Here is a 17,401-nt window from a genome sequence, read left to right as displayed (position 1 = left end):
TATCCCAATGTAAGCATTTTTACCATAAGTATATCCCAATGTAAGCTTTTTTTTTTTTTTTTTTTTTTTTTTTTTTTTTTTTTTTTTTTTTTTTTTTTTTTTTTTTTTTTTTTTTTTTTTTTTTTTTTTTTTTTTTTTTTTTTTAGAGACAGCAAGCATCTCACTCTGTTGCCCAGGCTGGAGTGCAGTGGCGTGATAAATGCTAACTGCAGCCTCAAACTTGTAGGCTTAAGGGATCCTCCAGCCTCAGCCTCCCAAAGGACTCGGATTACAGGTATGAACCACCAAACCTGCCTACTTCCTGATTTTATCTGACAACCCTGAGAGGACAGCTAGATGTTGAGGACAGCTAGATGTCAAGCGGGAAAGCAACTGGCTGGCTCACACAGCCAGCTAGGTCTATGGTGGTGCCCTAGTCACAAACACATACGCCCCAGCTTTTAGGTTTTTAAATATTTATTTGTTTTTTGAGACATCTTGCTCTGTCACCCAGGCTGGAGTGCAGTGGCGCAATCTCAGCTCACTGCAACCTCCCTAGTAGCTGGGACTACACATGCGTGCCAGCACTGCCCAGCTAATTTTTGCATTTTTAGTAGAGACAGGGTTTCCCCATGTTGGCCAGGCTGGTCTCAAACTCCTGACCTCAAGTGATCCCCCCACCCTGGCCTCCCAAAGTGCTGGGATTACAGATGTGAGCCATCACAACCGACCAGTTTTTAATTTTTAATTAAGGTGAATGCTTTCTGAGCTGGGTGCCTCTCATCCCTTGTCTGTTATACAAGACAGAACTACAGATTATGGGTCTCTTAAGAGCAAAGAATGACAGAACACCTACAGGGCACAGAAGAGATGGAAGCAGGGATTCAGCTTCAGGATGCTTCTCCAAATGAGGGTGACCGGGGCGGGACATTTCACTGCTCTAAGGCTCAGTTTCTGAACTATCAAACGGGCACAATGGGGCCTATTTCCAAAGGGTTACTTTGAGGATCAAGGGAGAAGAGCAATGTCCAACATGCTCATTCCTTTAAAAATTGCGGAGCACATTTTGTGTACGTGCTGTTTTTATTGTTACCCATGAAGACCCCGGGGAAGCTTTGGTTGCAAGGAGAGCTGCGAGCTGCCCTCAAGCTTTCCCATTCACCCCACCCACCAGGGGATTTCGGCTAAATTCCTGGCCTGAGGCACAAGGAGGACCCAGCACTCAGCCCCATCCCGTCCCATCCTGATTTACAGGAACTCACACCAGCGATCAATCATCCTTAATTTGTAACGGGGCAGTGTCCTGGGCCAGCCAATAGCTAAGACTGCCCCCCCACACCCCACCCTCCCTGACCCTGCGGGGCTCTCTAGTCAGTCTGCACTGGAGCTGCCTGGTGACCAGGAGTTTGGAGTAGGTTTGGTGCTGGGCAAGGGTGGGGAGTAGGGTGGAAAGCGTGGGGTGAAGAGGTCCAGGGAGGGGGTCTCCTCACCCCCGCCTTCCTCCTCCCTTTGATCTCGGTGGTCTCCATAGGTTTGCTTCCACCTGGGACTTCTGCCTTCTCCTCCCCCAGCCCCTCCCGCCTCAGGCCTGTTGTGTTCAGCCCCTCTGGACTTCCCCTCCCCCACGCCTCTGGCCTCATTGTTTGGTTAAAGCAGGACCCCCCGCCCCCAAACCTCCCCTCCGACTGAACAGATGGACGGAGACCCGGGCCCGCGGGGAGAGGAAGGGCCAGCCGGTGCCGGGAAAGGGAAGCGGTTTGGGGAAAACAAAACAGAGGGAGGAGCCAGGGAGAAGGTGGCCCCGAGAGGGAGGAGGAGGGAATTCGCTGAGAGGGGCTGGGGCTTGGGATGGAATGGGGGCGGGCCCCGCGCGGGGAGGGGGTGGGGGCCCCCCCGGGCTCCCTGGGCTCCCCGGCTAGGAGCTGGCTCCGATGCTGGCTGGCTCCGCAGGTCCGCTGACGTCGCCGCCCAGATGGCCTCCAGGCTGACCCTGCTGACCCTCCTGCTGCTGCTGCTGGCTGGGGTATGTGGTCCCTTGTGGGATGGGGGACGGGGGTGGAGACGGGGAGGAGGAATGGCGCGGGGTGGGGGCGGTGGCTGAGGATTAACCCTTCAGGCTCCAGAGAATGAGGAGCTCTCCTTTTGGGATCAGCGAGTGTGATCCTTGCACCCGCACTCGTAGATGGTGGAAAGAGCTCAGGACTCAGACAGATGCAGGTTCTAATCTTGGCGGGCCACGCAGGAGCTGCGCTGCGTGGTCTTGAGCAACTCACTTTTCCCAGCCTGCTCCTCCTGATTTATAAAATGTTGAATAAACAGATCCCACCCTGTCCCCCAAATGGGCTTGGCAGGAGGATCACATAGGGCAAAGAGATGGGGAACATTTTGTGATATCAAAGGAAGAGTTTGCTGTAGAAAAGAGCTGTGGGAGGTTTGGCTGCTGTGACACAGGCTGTGGTCCCAGGCCAGGGCCTGTGAAGACAGGGAGGAATGGTAGCAAACATACCTGGGTCTGGGTGGGCGTCAATAGCAGCGAGAGGTCCCAGTGGTCTGGTAGGTCGTGGACTAGAAATAAGGCTAAGAAGTACGGGAGATGTGCAAGTTGGCATCACATACTCAGCAGATGATGTAGCTATGAGCAGAGAGTTGGGACTCAGAGACCTCGTTTTGACCCCTAGCTGTTTCTCCCATTTCTGTGAGACCCTGGACTAGTTAGTGGCTCACACCTGTAATCCCAGCACTTTGGGAGGCTGAGGCTGGCGGATCACAAGGTCAGAGTTCGAGACCATCCTGGCCAACATGGTGCAACCCCGTCTCTACTAAAAATACAAAAATTGGCTGGGCGCAGTGGCATGTACTTGTAGTCCCAGCTACTTGGGAAGCTGAGGCAGGACAGTCGCTAGAACCCGGGAGGCAAAGGTTGCAGTGAGCTGAGATCGCACCACTGCATTCCAGCCTGGGCAACAGAGGAAAACTCTGTCTCAAAAAAAAAAAAAGTGTCAGCATCAGTTTCTCTACCTCTGAAATGGGGCTAATGCATGGTTTCTGAGCTGAGGATCTGTTGACATTGGGGCTGGATAATTCACTGCTGAGGGGCTACCCTTTACATCTTAGGATGTTTTGTAGTATGCTAGATTCTGGTAGCATCTTCCCTGCTGTCTCCCTATGACAACCAAGAATGCCTCCAGAGTCAAAATACCCCTGGGAGTCAAAACTGTTTCAGAGCCGCTGGCCTATACTACTTCTCTCTCCCTCCCTCCCTTCTTTCCCTTTCTAATGTGTATTGTTTTTCCACACCCACCAATGGGTCGCAACCCACAATTTGAAAATTTACTGTTCTAAAGCAAGGGCCGCAAGTTCTAATGTCCGTATTAGCCAAGCAAGTGAGTCAAACAGGTAGATATTTACAGGAAATTACAAGAACATAGATAAATGGCAATTGACACTCAGCTTCACTGCTTGGAAAACAGCTTCCTACAGGGCAGTAATTGGTCAGAGATTACAGAGTCCCTGACTGTCCCTCCTCTTCTACAGAGCACATTCCTTTGCACCTCCAATGTCACCATGGATTGCCCCTTCTCTGAGGAATTAGTGGTGGTGGTTCTAAGACAGGCTGCTCACCCACCACACTGTCTCAGAAATTACTCTCTGGTACAGGACATTTTCCACATCCCCTTCTCTTCTTGCTTTGAGTATTTTAGGGGACTGTGGCTCATAGAAAGAAAAAATGAACCTCAGTTTCTTGAACCACAGGATGCAGCCTCCTCAAATCAAACTGCTGCCAGCTCCAGCTCCAGTGATCCAGAGAGTTCACAAGGGAGAAGTGAAGGGAAGAAAACAGTGGCAGATACCTCCAAGAGTCCATTAATTGAACCCATCCTGGCAACTTCCAGCCTGCCGACAACCAACTCAACAACCAATCCAGCCATGCCAACAACCAACTCAACAACCAATTCAGCCACCAAAATAACAGCTAGCACCACTGATGAACCCACCACCGAACCTAGCCCCCAACCCACCCAATCAACTACCCAGCTTCCCACAGATTCTCCTACCCAGCCCACTACTGGGCCCTTCTGCCCAGGACCTGTTACTCTCTGCTCTGACTTGGAGAGTCATTCAGCAGAGGCCATGTTGGGGGATGCTTTGATAGATTTCTCCCTGAAACTCTACCACGCCTTCTCAGCAATGAAGAAGGCAGAGACCAACATGGTTTTTTCCCCATTCAGCATCGCCAGCCTCCTCACCCAGGTCCTGCTCGGTAAGACCCTGACTGAATTCTTTCCACGTCATTTGCTCGACACTCCCGTGATGGTCACCAACCCAGACACTTACAAAACCATGCCTCTGGGAAGAGCTGTAAAAATGGGTTATATATAGTGGTGGGGTAGAGCGATGTATCCTTTGATTCTTGAACACTCCATCATTTAACAATGATTTAATAGGCACGATTGCTTGTAAAACCCTATGACTGTACAAGAACATGTAAAATAAGGTCCCAGCCACTAACCATGTTTCACAGCAAGGAGAGGTAATAAGAAAGATGAAATCGGGTGCTGTAGCTCATGCCTGTAATCCCAACACTGGGAGGCCAAGGTGGGTGGATCACCTGAGGTCAAGAGTTTGAGACCAGCCTGGCCAACATGGTGAAACCCCATCTCTACTAAAAATACAAAAATCAGTGGGGTATGCTGGTGCATGCCTGTAATCCCAGCTACTTGGGCAGCTGAGGCAGGAGAATTGTTTGAACCCAGGAGGTGGAGGTTGCCATGAGCTGAGATCACACCACTGCAATCCAGCCTGGGCGACAGAGCGAGACTGTCTCAAAAAAGAAAAAAAAAAAAGATGAAATCATCAGAGATAGACCTAGAATAGATTGTGGCACTATGGCTTTCTAGCTCTGTGACCTTAGGCAGATCACTGTAAGCACGCTGAGCCTTGACTCCTCTTGTGTGAAATAGCGATGATGCTATCTACCTCAAAAGATTAAGAAGCAGATAGCCTAGTGCCTGACTTAGTGGGAGGTCAAAAAAATGTGGATCCTCTGCCATCCTGAGGGATTACTGTCAAGTCCCATTGGGTAATTACCCTAGGAATGGCACAAACAAATGACTACAAGCAGTGGAGAGTGAGCTATTACTCCCCAGGGGGAATCCTAAGAAGGCTACAGAATCTTTCTTGGCCAGGCACGGTAACTCACATCTGTAATCCTGGCACTTTGGGAGGCCAAGGCAGGAGTTTAAGACTAGCCTGGCCAAAGTGTTGAAACTCTGTCTCTACTAAAAATACAAAAATTAGCCAGGCATGGTGGTGTATGCCTGTAGTCTCAGCTACTTGGGAGGCAGAGGTGGGAGGATCCTTTGAACCTGGAAGTTGGAGATTGCAGTGAGCTGAGATTGCACCACTGCACTCCAGCCTGGGCAACAGAGCAAGACTCTGTCTCAAAAAAAAAAAAAAAAAAAAAAAAGAAAAGAAACACTTCCAGCTCAGATGATCTGTGATCCCCTCCAAAGCACAGAACACCCTCCATTCCAGCCTGGTCCCCAACCCTCATTCCCAAGAAACATCCCCAGCTCATCCTGCAGGTACCCTTAATCTCTGCCGTTTGTTGCAGGGGCTGGGGACAACACCAAAACAAACCTGGAGAGCGTCCTCTCCTACCCCAAGGACTTCACCTGTGTCCACCAGGCCCTGAAGGCCTTTACAACCAAAGGAGTCACCTCAGTCTCTCAGATCTTCCACAGCCCAGGTGAGTACCCAGGAAGGGGCAGTGTCTGCAGAGAAAGGTCCTGAGAGGACTCTGAAGGGGGTCCCAGCACTGGGGAAAGGACAGGGGGAATATTGGAGCTCGAGTATCAGGGGTGGACTGCAGAGCAGGTGAAGACCTTGGCAGGAGCATCAGGTGACTCCAGGAACTGGATTGTTGTTCTAGTGAGACCTTAGGCAAGTCTCTTGCATTCATTAACTCCTTTAGAATAAAAATAACTGGGCAGGGGCGGTGATTCACGTCTGTAATGCTAAGCACTTTGGGAGGCCAAGGCCTTCAAGACCAGAATGGGCAACGTGGCAAAACCCAGTCTGTATTTGAAAAAAAAAAAAAAATTTGGGTACAGGGTGGGGCTGGGCATGGTGGCTCATGCCTGTAATCCCAGCACTTTGGGAGTCCAAGGCGGGCAGATCACCTCAGGTCAAGAGTTCGAGACCAGCATGGCTAACATAATGAAACCCTGTCTCTACTAAAAATACAAAAATTAGCCAGCTGTGGTAGCGCGTGCATGTAATCCTAGCTACCCAAGGAGGCTGAGGCAGAAGAATTGCTTGAACCTAGGAGGCTGAGGCAGAAGAATTGCTTGAACCTGGGAGACTGAGGCTGCAGTAAGCTGAGATCTCACCACTGCACTCCAGCCCAGGTGACAGAGCAAGACTCCCATCTCAAAAACAAAACAAAACAAAACAAAACAAAAACCCACCATTCTCCTGCTTTAAAACGTTTGATAACCATTGAACTAATCTACCCACCTCCCTTTTTTAAAAAAGGGAAACACCTTTTAATGTGCAGTTTTTGTTGTTGTTGTTGTTGTTGTTTAAAGCTACAAAAGCAATACTCAGGTCTGGTGCAGTGGTGCCTGTAATTCCAACACTGAGAGGCCGCCATAGGAGGATTGCTTGAGGCTAGAATTTCGAGACTAGCCTCTGGGCAACATAGAGAGATCTCATGTCTACAAAAAATTTTAAAAATTATCTGGGTGTGGTGGTGCATGCCTGTAGTTCCAGCTACTGAGGACTGAGGCAGAAGGATTGCTAAAGCCAAGGAATTCGAAGTTAGAGTGAGCTATGTTTATGCCACTGTATTCCAGCCTGGATGACAGAGTAAGACCCTGTCTCTAAAAAATAAAAATAAATTTAAAAAATAAAAATAAAAAACAAAAATAAATTTAAAAAATTCACCTCTCACCCCATCATCTAAAAAATACCCCCTTCTAGATGTGGGAAAAATATGACTCAGAGGAGTTCAAGAAATGTTGCACTTATTTATTACTTACAAAGCTATAACTCAGCTTTATCTGCTGTCTGGCTAGGTTGGAGAAAAATGTAACAACATTCAATATGTTATGGCTTCTATTCCCATCTAGCTGCACCCTGGAGCTGTGCCAAGGAAGGTTCTTGGTCTTATGTTGTACTTAGGCATCAGCAAAGCCTGAGAAAATATCTTTTTTGTTTGTTTGTTTGAGACGGAATCTCTCTCTGTCGTCCAGGGCTGGAATGCAGTGGCACGATCTCAGCTCACTGCAACCTCAGCCTCCCGGGTTCAAGTGATTCTCCTGCCTCAGCCTCCCAAATAGCTGGGATTACAGGTGCTGGGATTATTATAGCTGGGATTACCTGCCACCACACCCAGCTAATTTCTGTATTTTTAGTAGAGATGGGGTTTCACTATATTGGCCAGGCTGGTCTTGAACTCCTGGCCTCAAATGATCCCCCTCCTTGGCCTCCCAAAATGCTGAGATTACAGGTGTGAGCCAACATGCCCAGCTGGGAATATATCTTTAATCTACTTAGTCCTGGAAAAATTATCTTTTGAATGATTTTTTTTTTTTTTTTTTTTTAAAGATGGGGCTTCACCATGTTGGTCAGGCTGGTCTTGAACTCCCGACCTCAGGTGATTTGCCCACCTTGGCCTCCAAAGTGCTGAGATTACAGGCATGAGCCACCTCGCCCGGCCAAATGCTTTTTTTTTTTTCAGTGGACCGAAGGTTTTTGGAGAGCAAAAGTCAGGAAGTTTTGTCACAAACTTCCACCAAGGTCAGGAAACAGAGTCTATTCCATGCTGAATTAAGGACAAAAAGAGGGAAAATAGAGGCAAATGGAAGTTAATATCTCCTGTTTTTTTTTTTGAGATGGACCCTTGCTCTTGTCGCCCAGGCTGGAACTGCAATGGCATATTGTGACTCACTGCAACCTCCATCTTTCAGATTCAAGTGATTCTCCTGCCTCAACCTCCCAAGTAGCTGGGATTACTGGCACGCACCACTATGCCTGGCTAATTTTTTGTACTTTTAGTAGAGATGGGGTTTCATCACGTTGGTCAGGCTGGTCTGGAATTCCTGACCTCGTGATCTGTCCGCCTTGGCCTCCCATAGTGTTGGGATTACAGGCGTGAGCCACCGCGCCCAGCCGGAAGTTAATATCTCAAAAAGATTATCTTGCTGAGCCATAGTCACATAGCAAGCGGAGGCAGCAGGGGCCCAGGGCTACTTCTCCTGTTCTTGGTTCCGGGTTTGCCTTCTTTGAGCTTCATTGCCACATCTGTAAGAGGAGTGGACGGGACCCTGCTCCGCCATGCTATGTTCACTAGAGTGAGCAGACAGAGCCATGGGAGGCACACTAACTCTCAAATCTTGCTCGTGGAAGGGAACGACATGTTTAGGAGTCTCATGCCTCCCTTTCTCGACATACCCCCAGACCTGGCCATAAGGGACACCTTCGTGAATGCCTCTCAGAGCCTGTACGGCAGCAGCCCCAGAGGCCTGGGCAATAACAGTGATGCCAACTTGGAGCTCATCAACACCTGGGTGGCCCAGAATACCAACAACAAGATCAGCCAGCTGCTAGACAGCCTGCCCGTTGACACCCGCCTTGTCCTCCTGAATGCTGTCTACCTGAGTGGTAAGGGGGCACTTGGCCAGTTGGTCTTCCCATTTTGGGTCTTTCTTCCCTTCCTGGCTTCAAACCCTCGCCTAACCCCAAGCTCTACAATCCAATCTCAATGTCCCTGCCCCACTCTCTGCTAACAAGGCTTTTAGCTCCTCTTCATCCTTTCCCTACCTGCATTAGAGCAACCCTCCCCACCTCTTCCCTCTAGCCAAGTGGAAGACAAAATTTGATCCCACCAAAACCAGGATGGAACCCTTTCACTTCAAAAACTCAATTATAAAAGTGCTCATGATGAACAGCAAGAAGTACCCTATGGCCCATTTCATTGACCAAACTTTGAAGGCCAAGGTAAGTTCTTGACCTTTCCTTCTCCTGTGTGAAACCCACTTGAGTCTCCTGACTTTTTTTTGCTGTGGTCCCATCATTTTGGGGCACACGCATACAAATTCATCATTTCTACCCCTTCCATCTGTATTTTCACTCTATCTTTTCTCCTTCTCCTTTCTCTAGCCTTGGCCAAGGCATTGTATATTTTAGGCTGGAAACAGGATTCTCAAGTTTCTTCATGTACCTCTCCTACATTAAATGGCAAAATGTGAGTCGTTTCTTTTTCCAGTCAACTCCTCAGAAGACCCTGGTGGCTTAACAAGTCCTGTGTGTATGTGTGTACCTTGTACAGCATGCCTATGCATGTGTACACGTGTATAAGTATATCCTTGTACATGCATATATGTGGTAAGTGCGTGTGCGCACATGTGTTAAATGGCTTAAGTGCCTTAGCAGAAATAGAACAATATAAATTGATGAGTGGGGAGGGAGAGAAGACGAAATATGGAACCCAGTGGATTCCAATTAGTATTTTACCTCATGCCCAGTTACCAGCTGTTTCCACCTTGTTAGGACGACAAAACACAGACCTATGGGGTAGAAAACAATGAGAGACAATGTCTCAGGACCTGGCCAAGAAACAAAGGATCTGTTCTTGGAACGTGCCAGGCTTGGTTCCACATTGGGAGCTTTCCTTAGCTTTCCTCTCTGCCTGGATCCCTCTTGACTCAGATCGTCACAAAGCTTGTTCCTTGTGGTCAATTGGGTGTCAGCTCAGAGGTCACCTTGGTGGAAAAGTCTTCTCGCCTTTAAAGTAGCCTCCTTCTCACCCTGTGATATCAGTGCTGTTTTATTGTATTCATGATACCCATCACCATCTGAAATTATATCATTTATTTGCTTCGGATATTGTCTGTCTCACTAAGATATTGTCTCTCTACTTGAATACAGGGACCTGTCTTGTTTCTGTATCTGGAGCGCCTAGAACAATGCCACCTGTAATAGGTGCTCATTCAGTGTTTGCTGAATCAATGAATGAATGAAATAGAGGGTGCCAAAGGGAGCTACTCAATTAGTAAAAGTGGCGGGAAGACTTCATTGGGAGGATTATTTTTCGAGACAGGGTCTCACTCTGTCACTCAAGCTGGAGTGCAGTGGCACGATCTCAGCTCACTGCAACCTCTGCCTCCCAGGTTCAAACAATTCTCATGTCTCAGCCTCCCAGGTAGCTGGGACTACAGGCACCTGCCACCACACCTAGCTAATTTTTGTATTTTTAGTAGAGGCGGGGTTTCACCATGTTAGCCAAGCTGGTCTCAAACTCCTGACATCAAGTGATCCACACCCTCGGCCTACCAAAGTGCTGGGATTAGAGGCGTGAGCCACAGTGCCCGGCCAAGGAGTTTATTTATTTATCTACCCATCCATCCATTCCTATCTAATGTATTTGTTCATTCATGACTCATTTAGCAGAACCAGAATAGCGTGGATAAGGCACAGAAGAGTGAATATATGTGACAGGTCCAGGGCATTGTTCAAATTCAAGATATGTGGGGGGAGGTATAAATAGGAGTTTTTTTAATCAATTGGAATAGTTAATTAAAGCCACGTATGTTAGGTAGAAAATAGGAATTAAGAACAAGTGGGCTGGGTGCAGTGGCTCACGCCTATAATTCCAGCACTTTGGGAGGCCGAGGCGGGTGGATCACCTGAGGTTGGAAGTTCGAGACCAGCCTGACCAACATGGAGAAACCCCATCTCTACTTTAAAAATAAAATAAAATAATAATTAAAAAATTAAAAAAAGAATTTAACAAGTTAGGTTTAAATGTAGCCATTTGAATTCATAAGAACAAGTGTTTCCTCTCTAAAAATATGTTTAAAGTCTCACACAAAACTCTAAACCAAAAATCATTGTAAAAATTCCTTGGGAACAGACTGTTGTAGCCATTGAGGTGAGGTGACAGGTTAAGGTGAGCATTCTGGACATATAATATAAGATAATAAATATTCAAAGCACAAGGGAGGTATAATATGAAGAGTAATTTCCATCTCCCTAAGCCAGTTTTGAGTTTTGTTTGTTTTTCTTTCGAAACAAGAGTCTCATTCTGTCACCCAGGCTGGAGTGCAGTGGTGCAATCCCAGCTCACTGCAACCTCTGCCTCCCAGGTTCAAGTGATTCTCCTGCCTTAGCCTCCCAGGTAGCTGGGATTACAGGCGCCCGCCATTACGCTCGGCTAATTTTTGTATATTTAGTGGAGACAGGGTTTAGCCATGTTGGCCAGGAAGGTCTCGAACTCCTGACCTCAAGTGATCCGTCCGCCTCGGCCTCCCAAAGTGCTGGGATTACAGGCGTGAGCCACTGTGCCCAGCCCGAGGTTTTTTTTTAAAGCCAAAGAAAGAAGAGCAGTTTTGTGCACAAAAGCTACTATTTAGAGTTCCTTGAGGTTTAAACAGATAATTAATTTAATGTACTGACATGCAAAATTAAAATTTTACTTATGCCTTTTAATTTTTTTTTTTTTTTTTTTGAGATGGAATCTCGCTCTATCATCCAGGCTGGAGGGCAGAGGTGCGATGTTGGCTCACTGCATTCTCTGCCTCCCAGGTTCAAGCGATTCTCCTGCCTTAGCCTTACGAGTAGCTGGGACTGCAGGCGTGTGCCACCACGCCTGGCTCATTTTTTGTATTTTTAGTAGAGCCAGGGTTTCATTGTGTTAGCCAGGGTAGTCTCAATCTTCTGACCTTGTGATCTGCCAGCCTCAGCCTCCCAAAGTGCTGAGATTACAGCTGTGAGCCACTGTTCCCAGCCTATGCCTTTTAATTTTAAGCTGAACTTGCTACATTAAGAGTAGGATAATTTGGCCAGGCACAGTGGCTCGTGGCCTGTAGTCCCAGCACTTTGGGAGGCCAAGGAATGTGGATCACTTGAGGCTAAGGGTTTGAGACCAGCCTGGCAACGCTGGCATGGTAGAACGCTGTCTCTACTAAAAATACAAAAATTAGCCAGGCATGGTGGTGCATGCCTGTAATCCCAGCTACTCAGGAGGCTGAGGCACAGAATTGCTTGAACCTGGGAGGCAGAAGTTGCAGTGAGCCAAGATCATACCAATGTACTCCAGCCTGGGCAACACAGTGAGACTCTGTCTCAAAACACAAAAAAAGAATAGGCCGGGCACAGTAGCTCATGACTGTAATCCCAGCACTTTGGAAGGCCAAGGCAGGTAGATCACCTGAGGTCAGGAGTTTGAGACCAGCCTGGCCAACATAGTGAAACCCTGTCTCCACTAAAAATACAAAAAAAGGCCGGGCGTGGTGGCTCAAGCCTGTAATCCCAGCACTTTGGGAGGCCGAGGCGGGTGGATCACGAGGTCAAGAGATCGAGACCATCCTGGTCAACATGGTGAAACCCCGTCTCTACTAAAACTACGAAAAATTAGCTGGGCATGGTGGCGCGTGCCTGTAATCCCAGCGACTCAGGAGGCTGGGGCAGGAGAATTGCCTGAACCCGGGAGGCGGAGGTTGCGGTGAGCCGAGATGGCGCCATTGCACTCCAGCCTGGGTAACAAGAGCGAAACTCCGTCTCAAAAAAAAAAAAAAAAAAAAGTAACCAGTTATGGTGGTATATGCCTGTAATCTTAGCTATTCGGCAGGCTAGGACAGGAGAATCACTTGAACCCAGGAGGCAGAGGTTGCAGTGAGCCAAGATCCTGCCACTACACTCCAGCCTGAGCAACAGTGAGACCCTATCTTGAAAAAAAAAAGAATAGGGTGATTTTTATATAAAAACACTAACTCTCATTTGTTTTTGAATTAATTGCCATATTGAACAGATTAAACTCCTTTAAACTATTTGTTCTATTACAAGCATAATTAATACTCTCATAAACATTTCAAGCTCTCTTTAAAAATTTAATATGCTTGATTTTCTTTTTTCTTTTTTTCAATGTAGTTTTAACAGGCAGGGTCTCACTCTGTCACCCAGTCTGGAGTACAGCGATGCAATCATAGTTACTGTAACCTCAAGCTCCTTGGGATGCAGCAATCCTTCCACCTTAGCCTCTTAAGTAGCTGAGATTACAGGCATGAGCCACCTCACCAGCTGATTTTCTTTTTAAACACATTCAATACCTGACAGATCATGATTACACCCCTGCTTGGCCATGTCATCCTAGCGCCTAAAGCTCACTTGTAAACTGAAAATTAAATTTAAAGAGTGAATCAACTTCTAGCCAACATTCCAATATCATTCTCATACTTAATGAAATTATCCTACAACTTTGCTTAAAAGCATAAAACTACTATGTTAGATTCTCTTAAAAATTACAGTCACTATTTTATTTTATTTATTTATTTATTTTTGAGACGGAGTTTCACTCATGTTACCCAGGCTGGAGTGTAATGGCGCGATCTCGGCTCACCGCAACCTCCGCCTCCTGGGTTCAGGCAATTCTCCTGCCTCAGCCTCCTGAGTAGCTGGGATTACAGGCACGCACCACCATGCCCAGCTAATTTTTTGTATTTTTAGTAGAGACGGGGTTTCACCATGTTGACCAGGATGGTCTCGATCTCTTGACCTCGTGATCCACCCGCCTCGGCCTCCCAAAGTGCTGGGATTACAGGCTTGAGCCACCGCGCCCGGCCAACAGTCACTATTTTAAATAGCAAACAGACAAGTTACCCTGAACTTAACACCTGGTTTTAACAGGATGAAGTTGGTTTCCTTTGTCATTCTCATACTAAATTCTAAATCTTCCTGGTACTTAAGAATATTTACCCAAGGAAGGGGGTGAGATTTACCAGCTCAGGTACCCTGAGGTTACTGGCTTGAAAATTCAAGACCACAGCATGGTAAATTTTTGGTCAGAGATTCAACGTTCATACATAGGACTTGAAAGGTACATGCTACTCAAATGAGTAAATCCGCTTGAGTCCTATGTCAACAGGGACCCCATGTCCATCCTCTTCTGTCAAAATTGGCTTACAACCTACTTCTTCTGGGCCATTTTTCAGGTTCTAACAATTGATTGCTGATTGCTTTCAGTTAATTTCTTTCTCTTTTTTTGGGGGGGGGATGGAGTCTCACTCTGTCACCCAGGCAGGGCAGCGGCGCAATCTCAGCTCACTGCAGCCTCAGCCTCCCAGGTTCAAGTGATTATCCTGCCTCAGCCTCCCGAGTAGCTGGGATTACAGGCGCCTGCCACCGCGCCTGGCTAATTTTTATAGTTTTTAGTAGAGATGGGGTTTCACCATGTTGGCCAGGCTGGTCTTGAACTCCTGACCTCGTGATCCACCCGCCTCAGCCTCCCAAAGTGCTGGGATTATAGACGTGAGCCACCGTGCCTGGCATCAGTTAATTTCTTTATTGCCCAGTTGAATTCTGCATTCTTCCAGGTTCGTTTTGTTCTTTCAGCCTTAATTATAGAGTACCATTTCATGACAGTCTCATATCCTATTAGACTAGGGTTTCTGAACCTTGGCACTATTGACATATTGGGTCAGATAATTCTTTGTTGTAGGGGGCTGCCTCATGTATTATAGAATTTAGCACCATCCTTAGTTCTGCCTGCTAGAAGCCAGTAGCACTTTGTGCATTCTCCCTGCCCACTGCCAGCTGTGACAACCAAAATGTCTCCGGACATTACCAAATGTCCACTGAGAGGCAAATTCACTCTGAGTTGACAACCCCTGTATTAAACCATGGATCCTGCACTTCTTACATACTTTTTTCTGGCCACCAGTTGAAAGTCCTTCTAATGGCAAAGCAGAAAGGTAGGCTAAGATCATCCTGTGAACTATCTTGAATGCCATGCTAAGATTTGTACTTAATATCATAGGCAGTGAAGAGCCATGGATAGTTTTTAAAGGGGCTGACCTGCTAACTCTGGTGGTTCATTAGGCATGCTATATACTACATGCACAACACATTTGGGAGGAAGGGAACAGGGGTCAGAGAAATCACATCACTTGCCCATATTACATAGCTTATCAGTGGTAGAGTCAGGGTATGATCAGAAACTCATGCTCCTCCTTCTGCCTTTCCCCCGCACAGAGTTAGAGCAGCACTGTTCACCCAGCTGGTATCCCCATTTCGTGGTAAAGCCTGGAAGCCTCGGTCTGACTGCTGTTTGTTGAAATACAGACTGTGGCAGCAGACTGCAGGATGGCTTTGTAACACAGAGGGTGAGGGCCAAGAGAGAGCTGCAGTAGGAAGACTGTTAAGGTGCATCTCTTATTTTCTAGGTGGGGCAACTGCAGCTCTCCCACAATATGAGTTTGGTGATCCTGGTACCCCAGAACCTGAAACATCGTCTTGAAGACGTGGAACAGGCTCTCAACCCCTCTGTTTTCAAGGCCATCACGAAGAAGCTGGAGATGTCCAAGTTCCAGCCAACTCTCCTATCTCTGCCCCGCATCAAAGTGACGACCAGCCAGGATATGCTGTCAGTCATGGAGAAATTGGGTGAGCTCTGGCAGCTTGGGATTATGCCCAGGCAATCAGAGGAGAAAGGGGGATCCCTAAGATGCAGTTAGCATTCTCTAGAATATTTTTTACATCCATAATCTTGTTTGTCCTGAAATCCTGCAAGTTAGAGGCGTAGGTGCTATTATCCCATTGGATCATTGTGGAAATGGAGGCTCAAAAGCTTTATGTGACTTACTCAAAGATTCCATGATTTATCCTCGAGCTAGTCAGAGGCAAACCAGAACACCGGTGCAGGTCTCCAGCCCTTCTGAGTTTTTTCTTTTTCTTTTTTTTATACTCTGTTGCCCAGGCTGGAGTGCAGTAGCGTGATCACTGCAACCTCCACCTCCTGGGTTCAAGTGATTCTCCTGCCCCAGCCTCCTGAGTAGCTGGGATTACAGGTGCCTGCACCACACCCAGCTAATTTCTGTATTTTTAGCAGAGACAGAGTTTAATTGTGTTGGTCAGGCTGGTCTCGAACTCCTGACTCGTGATCCGCCCACCTCGACCTCACAAAGTGCTGGGATTATAAGCGTGAGCCACCGTGTCCAGCCTCTCCTGAGTTTTTTCAGTGGTTCCTTGTGACATAAGCAGTGGGACAGTGGGACAGGTAACCAAGGTGAATTATGGATGTCTTTCCCCAGAGACGTTGCATAACAGTCAACTACGCCATGGCATATGCAAGCAGCTGTTAGGAAGTGCAGGTCTGGAGGCTTCTGAGTTTACGAGAGGCAACAGAGACTCCATTTTCTAAATTTTGTTTTTGTTTTTTTGGTTTTTTTCTTTGTTTTTGAGACAGAGTCTCACTCTGTCACCCAGGCAGGAGTCCAATGGCATGATCTTGGCTCACTGCAGGCTCCACCTCCCAAGTTCAAGCGATCCTCCTGCCTCAGACTCCCAAGTAACAGGGATTACAGGCACCCACCACCACGCCCAGCTAATTTTTTTGTTTTTTAGTAGAGACAGGGTTGCACTATGTTGGCCAGGCTGGTCTTGAACTTCTGGCTTCAAGTGATCTGCCCACCTCAGCTTCCCAAAGTGCTGGGATTACCGGCATGAGCTACCATGCCCAGCCTCATTTTTTAACCTTATATCTCATGTCCAGCCCTGTCACTTCACTTCCTGTTAGAGAACTTGACCACCTAACACTTGATGTCATTTCCTTGTATATGCCTTCTGTATAGGAAAACAAACCTCTTTTTTATTTTCATTCAACACTTCTGGCCACCAAATAGGTGTGGGAGTGTTTTCCAAGCAATTCTGTAGTTCTCAGGGGACACAAACTGCGCGTCCTACAATTGAATCCAATTCTAATGCTCTCTACCTGGAAATAACATCAGATCCCACAGTTTAAGGGCTCAACCCCACCAGATTTCCCCCCGTTTTTGATGTCAGTTGCAAGACAGGGTTGTCACTTGTGCGTCAGACCAACCAGCTGTAATTTGGAGATTCCCACTCCCTGCTAGGGTTTCATCATTTGCTAGAATAGCTGACAAAACATTAAGACACTTAATGTTTACTGGTTTATTATATAAAGGATTAAATAAAGGATACAGATGAACAGCCAGATGAAGTGATGCATAGGGCAAAATCTGGAAGGGTCCTGGGTGCAGGAGCATCTATCCTGTGGAGTTTGGTTTGCTGCCTTCCTGGTACAAGTATGTGTTCACCAACTGGAAGCTCTCAGAACCCTGTACTTTAGGAGGCTTATCATATAGGCATGATTGATTATTACTCAGTCTCCAGCTCCTCTCCTCTCCCCAGAGGATGGAGAGTGGGGCTGAAAAAGTTTGAAGCTTCTAATCATGGCTTTGTCTTCCCGGTGACCAGCCCTCATCCGGGAGCCAACAGAACTAGCCTCATTAACACAAAAGGCATTCTTTTTTTTTTTTTTGACGGAGTTTCACTTATGTTACCCAGGCTGGAGTGCAATGGCGCGATCTCGGCTCACCGCAACCTCTGCTTCCTGGGTTCA

General features: G+C 47.2%; 1 protein-coding gene across 2 annotated transcripts in view; it reads left to right on the top strand.

Annotated features, from left to right (window-relative positions):
- Positions 1–1,317: 1,317 nt before the first annotated feature.
- SERPING1 (serpin family G member 1) overlaps positions 1,318–17,401 on the top strand; it is a 17,335-nt gene continuing 1,251 nt past the window's right edge. The window contains exons 1-7 of one of the 2 annotated variants that reach the window (XM_017498957.2): positions 1,318–1,390; positions 1,930–2,002; positions 3,733–4,240; positions 5,594–5,728; positions 8,443–8,646; positions 8,843–8,982; positions 15,204–15,423. In XM_017498957.2, coding sequence (XP_017354446.1) covers positions 1,952–2,002; positions 3,733–4,240; positions 5,594–5,728; positions 8,443–8,646; positions 8,843–8,982; positions 15,204–15,423 — 1,258 coding nt within the window. In that variant the 5' untranslated portion in view covers positions 1,318–1,390; positions 1,930–1,951. Of the gene's footprint in view, positions 1,391–1,929; positions 2,003–3,732; positions 4,241–5,593; positions 5,729–8,442; positions 8,647–8,842; positions 8,983–15,203; positions 15,424–17,401 lie in introns of those variants that run through there. The other variant, XM_017498955.2, reaches the window with a different exon arrangement.

Source organism: Cebus imitator, unplaced genomic scaffold (assembly GCF_001604975.1).
Source record: "Cebus imitator isolate Cc_AM_T3 unplaced genomic scaffold, Cebus_imitator-1.0 Scaffold253, whole genome shotgun sequence".
Lineage (NCBI taxonomy): Eukaryota > Metazoa > Chordata > Mammalia > Primates > Cebidae > Cebus > Cebus imitator.
This window is presented reverse-complemented; position numbering and strand designations above follow the sequence as displayed.